General features: G+C 43.7%; 1 protein-coding gene across 1 annotated transcript; it reads right to left on the bottom strand.

The window, feature by feature from the left end:
- Positions 1-1,747: 1,747 nt before the first annotated feature.
- On the bottom strand, positions 1,748-4,937 carry LOC115592688 (zinc finger protein 271-like). The gene has a single exon (XM_030435734.1). It carries the CDS (start codon positions 4,635-4,637, stop codon positions 3,351-3,353), a length of 1,287 nt encoding a protein of 428 aa, XP_030291594.1. The 5' UTR covers positions 4,638-4,937; the 3' UTR covers positions 1,748-3,350.
- Between the last annotated feature and the right edge of the window lie 1,022 nt (positions 4,938-5,959).

Below are 5,959 nucleotides of genomic sequence, written 5' to 3'. Positions count from 1 at the left end.
TTGACATTGATTAATTTTTTTGGACTTAGCTAGTAGTCATCTCTCATTGTTTATTTCTTTGAGTTAAGCAGCATCCAACATGCCCTTTTTCCGTTCCTTTTGTAAATCCTTCAAATAAATAACTTATTTTACCAAAAACATTCTGGTTCATGTTGCTTCCCTTTTCCCCACGATCCGGGTTGTTGAGTATATGGGTTGAGTATATGACAAATAAAACCTTTGAATCTTGAATCTTGATGTCACAGTGATCCTACAGCACTGTTCACATCATCTGGAAACATTCTGCAAACCCTTCTGCTCCCCCTGTGTGGCCAACCAGTGAGTTTGTTTCATTTATTCTGGTCGGTGTTTACATTCCTACGCATGCTAACATGCAGGAGGCGCAGCACATGCTAGCTGACCAGATACTGGGAGTGGAGCGGACAAACCCGGACTCTTTGCTGATTGTGCTTGGTGACTTTAACAACGGTAACCTCAGCCATGAACTGCCCGACCAGAAAGAACAATATTCATATATGCATATCATGCCGTACCCCCTGCTGCACTGGGCCTCTCTGATGCAAACCTGTTCCAAGCAGTGGACAAGTGAAGCTGTGGGGAACCTGCAGGCGTGTTTGGACTGTACAGACTGGGATGCTTTCAGGACTGCCACCAACAGTCTGGATGAGAATACAGAGGCTGTGACATCATACATCAGCTTCTTGAAGACTGCGGTTTCCTATCATGCACCTGGGTGAGTTATAACAACGACAAACCCTGGTTGACAGCCAAACTCAGACAGCCAAGGTTTCAAAAGGAGGATTCCTTCAGGAGTGGGGACAGGGACAGGTTTAAGAAGTCAAAATACAGCTTTGGCAAGGCGTTGAGAGAAGCTAAACAACAGTACTCTGAGAAACTCCAACACCAGTTCTCAGCTAACGCCTCTGGTTCTGTCTGGAAGGGGCTCAGACAGATTACAAATTACAAACCTAAACCCCCCCCTCTCCGTCAATGACCTGCGACTTGCAAATGAACTGAACCAGTTCTACTGTCGCTTTGAGAGACAAAGGGACAGTCCTGACACCCTCTCCCATCTCACCAACCCCCCCAGCTCAGCAGGACCCTGGGCCTCTCCACTTCACACCTCCGGGTCCGCAATCTGCCGCCTTGTCTATCTAAAAGGGAGGTGTAATATTCCTCCTTTTACAAAAGCTGCCACTTGGCCACCACTGGGGTAGGCGTAAACATGTGACATGACGTGAAGCACGAAGTTGGGCAGTGAACGGGGACAACAAATTTGTCTTTAAAATAAGAACTTTACATTGCACCCCATAGCTTGACGCTACAACAACAAGCGGACAACTCCTGGATCTCAGCGGCTGTCCAGTTGGTCATCTTGACGTCCGCGGATGAAGTGATGGGCTGACTGCTGTAATCAGCTGTTTCCTGGTTTTAAAACTCTCCGGCTGCGGGTTGCACAACAGTGCACATAATTGACGCCCATCTCACGCAATTGCCGGCACATCGACGTCTCAGTTTACATCGCAATGGAGGCTGAAATAAGTGTACCCTCCAATTGGCAGCTTACTGCCCAGTATAAAAACGACTAGTGACGACTCTCTGCTTGCAAGAGAGGGACGTCCACAAGCGCTTCAAGAGGCGGAACCCCCCAAAGCAGCCAGACCAGACTCTGTCCCTCCATCCACCCTGAAGCACTGCACTGACCAGCTGTCAGCTACAGTGTTCATGGACAGCTTCAACACCTCACTGGAGACATGTCAGCCTGCTTCAAAGTTTCCACCATCATCCCCGTCCCCAAAAAGCCAAGGACCACAGAACTGAATGACTACAGACCCGTCGCCCTGACCTCTGTAGTCATGAAGTCGTTTGAGTGCCCTGTGCTGTCCCACCTCAAATCCTTAACCAACCCACTCCTAGACCCACTGCAGTTCACCTATAGAGCCAACTGGTCTGCAGATAATGCTGTAAACATGGCCCTGCACTACATCCTCCAGCATCTGGACTCCCCTGGAACATTTGCCAGGATCCTGTTTGTGGACTTCAGCTCTGCTTTCAACACTATCCTCCCGGCTCTGCTACAGGATAAGCTGTCCCAGTTCCCTGTGCCTGACTCCACCTGCAGGTGGATCACAGAGTTCCTGTCAGACGAGAAGCAGCACGTGAATCCGGGGAAACATGTCTCTGAATCCCAGACCATCAGCACCAAATCCCCCTGAGGCTGTGTACTTTCTCCCCTGCTCTTCTCACTGTACACCAACGGTTGCACCTCCAGTCACCTGTCCGTCAAGCTCCTGAAGTTCCCCGCTCGTTGGGCTCATCTCTGGCAGGGATGAGCCTTTAATTCTACTACACTTACACTACGCTACACTTTTAGACTTGAAGAAAATTATTGGTCCAACAAATGTTCTCCAGTTGTTAAGCAGAATCAAACCCCTTTGTTTTAAACAACATTTATTAAGTTTTTACATATAAGAAAAACATACAAATAATGACCACAGAAATAGCGATAATGTATAAATGTACTATACAACAAAACAATCAAAAGATCACAGTAGTAACAAAAGTTAATAATAAAAAAAGAATAACTGGAAAACCAGCAGCAGTAACTTGAAGAACTACATTCTCATCCTCCAAAAATTCCAAAAAAGTTTTCCATACTTTAACAAACTGTTTTCTTTTCCCTCTAACAATATATGTAAGTCCTTCCAAAGCAAGATATGTTGCAATCTCCTTCGACCATAACTTAACAGAGGGCAATTGTAGACTTTTCCAGAACAGAGCAAAAGAGTCTTAGCTTGAAGAAGCCCAAAATCAGTCAATACTGTTTAGAATTGACGACCACATTTTCGGGGTATATAGCCCAGATACAAAGTTTGGCTTCAAGTATTTAAAACATAACTTTTTATATAAAAAAAGCCGGACACGAGGAGCGATAATAAGTGGGACACATGAGAGCGATTAACTCGACTTTTTAATCATCATGTTAACAAATATGGGCAAATCAGCATGTAGATAGACACAAACATATTTTGACATCTTCTCAAGGGGAAATTGTTCACATTCAGCATCAGCTCATCATTTCTCCTGTGTATATTGATCCTCTGAGGATTCTTCAAGTAGGTCATTTAAAGTTAAAGTTCTGCAATTATGCATGAAACACTAGAACTGAACCACCTCCAAAATATTTTGCAAATACAAGGCTACTCGCCTGTACGTGTCATCTAATGTCTCGTCAGACTGATCAGAAAAACTTTCTCAAGGCAAAATTATAGTTTCTCACCTGTGTGAGTTCTCATGTGACGTGTTAAGTTACTGGTTTGATTAAAAGTCTTCCCACACGTTTGGCAAAATTATAGTTTCTCACCTGTGTGGGTTTTCATGTGAATTGTTAAGGTCTCACATTGGCTGAAAGCTTTCCCACATGTTTTGCAAGTAAATGATTTCTCACCTGTGTGAGTTCTCATGTGAACCATTAAGTGACCAGTTTGAGTGAAAGACTTCCCACATGTTTTGCAAGAAAACGGTTTCTCACCTGTGTGAATTCTCTCGTGCTTTTTCAGACTAGATGATTCAGGAAATGTTTTTCCACAAGTTTTGCAAGTAAACGGCTTCTCACCTGTGTGGATAGTCATGTGATGAATTAATCCAGAACGACTCTTAAATGTCTTCCCACATGTTTTGCAAGAATACATATTCTCACCTGTGTGGTTTCTCATGTGATAAATTAATCCAGAACGACTCTTGAAAGCTTTCCCACATGTTTGGCAAGTAAGCGGCTTCTCATCTGTATGAGTACTCATGTGACCTGTTAAGTGGCTGGGTTGATTAAAAGTCTTCCCACATGTTTGGCAAGAATACGGTTTCTCACCTGTGTGGATTCTCAGGTGTCGAACCAAATCAGCATGACACTTAAAAATCTTCCCGCATGTTTTGCAAGAATACGTATTCTCACCTGTGTGGATTCTCATGTGGACTGTTAATTGACTACGAACCCTGAAATCTTTCCCACATGTTTTGCAAGTAAAGGGTTTCTCACCTGTGTGAGTTCTCATGTGAACTATTAAGTCACTGGTTTTATTAAAAGTCTTCCCACATGTTTCGCAAGAATACGTTTTCTCACCTGTGTGGATTCTCATGTGATTTTTTAAGCTCGAGGTTTGAGTAAAAGTCTTCCCACATGTTTGGCAAGTAAACAGCTTCTCTGTGTGGATTCTCATGTGTTGATTCAATTCATAATGACACTTAAAAGTCTTCCCACATGTTTTGCAAGAATACATATTCTCACCTGTGTGGATTCTCATGTGTTGATTCAATTCATAATGACACTTAAAAGTCTTCCCACATGTTTTGCAAGAATACGGTTTCTCACCTGAGTGGATTGCCATGTGATAAATTAATCCAGGATGACTCTTGAACGCTTTCCCACATGTTTGGCAAGTAAGCGGCTTCTCATCTGTGTGAGTTCTCATGTGAACTACTAAGTGATTGGTCTGATTAAAAGTCTTCCCACATGTTTTGCAAGAATATGGTTTCTCACCTGTGTGGATTCTCATGTGTCGAATCAAATCAGCATGACACTTAAAAGTCTTCCCACATGTTTTGCAAGAATACGTATTCTCACCTGTGTGAATTCTCATGTGGACTGTTAATTGAGTACGAATCCTGAAATTTTTCCCACATGTTTTGCAAGAATACGGTTTCTCACCTGTGTGAGTTTTTATGTGTGCATTCAATTCGCACTTAAACTTAAAAGTTTTTCCACATGTGTCACATTTGAAAGACTTATTACCTGGATGAGTTTGAGCTGTGTAACGTCTTTTCTTTTCCTTCGGCTCTCCATCTCCAGCTGATCCTGAGTCTCCATGTTTTCCTCCTTTCTGGTCTGGGCTCTCAGCTACATGAGAGTTGTTAGAGAGGAGCTGGTGGTCACTTGTTGGTTCTGCTTCACTGTGGTCACTTTCCTCATAAGCTGGAGTCAACATGACGGTATCCGTCTCCACCTTCAGTACAAGCTGCTCTCCCTCCCGACTGGTGCAGAGTTCCTCCTGTTCCTCTTTAATCTCTGGAGGCTCTGGGTCCTCTTGGTCCAGACTGGAGTTCCTCTCCTGGTTACAGAGCTGCTGGTCAGCCAGAACCTCCTCCTCCTTACAGACATGTTGCTGTGGGAGCTCTGGAGGGACACACAACAAAAGACAGACAATATTTAATCAACCAATCAACCTTTATTTATCCTCCAGAGATCATTGAGAGGCAACCCTCATTTACACGGGCATCAAGGCCCACAGAACAAAGGCCGAATAACAACAAGTACAAATACTCAGAAAGTTTCAATAGTTTCCAGGTCATGTGACCCACTGACTCCAAACTGATGCTGGATTGTATTAATACACTGGGTGGTTAGGACACACCTTGTTATATGGACTTTACTGCTCCTCATATCTGTGATATCACTCGTCTTTAAGAGTAACTAAGTTAGATAACAAGTTACTTTATTAGTTACATTCAGCGCGGCCTTCAGATTTCTCTCCATCTCTGCATATTCCTTCTCCAGGTGGGAAGACAAAGATGTTCTGTGAGGCAGCACAGCAGTGAAAGTAGTAGGATCTTGTTTATTATGGCACGAAATGAGGGCGAGTCAACCATGTTTAAGTGCAGCATTTCCTCCACAACATACCGCCCAACTTCTTCAACTCTCCCCCAATTACTTGTTTTGCACCAAAGTCCAGCATTTCTTGTTTGGGTGTTGGGGACCTCCTGCAGAAGTCGAGGCCGTGGCTTTGCTCGCAGCTCTTAACACCACATGGTGGGACTTGCATTGTGTTTTTGAAGCTTGATAGTACTTTGTCGCCAGCACAGAGTGTACAGCAAACCTTAATATTCTCATCTTTAGCTGACACGAACTCAAAAATAATGGCTCAACTTCAAGCTACAAAACGTGCATCTTTCTCCTCCCTCCATT

This window comes from Sparus aurata, chromosome 12 (genome assembly GCF_900880675.1).
Source record: "Sparus aurata chromosome 12, fSpaAur1.1, whole genome shotgun sequence".
Taxonomy (NCBI): domain Eukaryota; kingdom Metazoa; phylum Chordata; class Actinopteri; order Spariformes; family Sparidae; genus Sparus; species Sparus aurata.
The sequence above is the reverse complement of the archived record's forward strand: the minus strand, read 5'-3'. Positions and strand labels throughout refer to the sequence as shown.

Bases quoted from the DNA above. Each gene is read 5' to 3' on its own strand.
- LOC115592688 (XM_030435734.1), bottom strand. From the start codon at position 4,637: ATGAGAATTCACACAGGTGAGAATACGTATTCTTGCAAAACATGTGGG.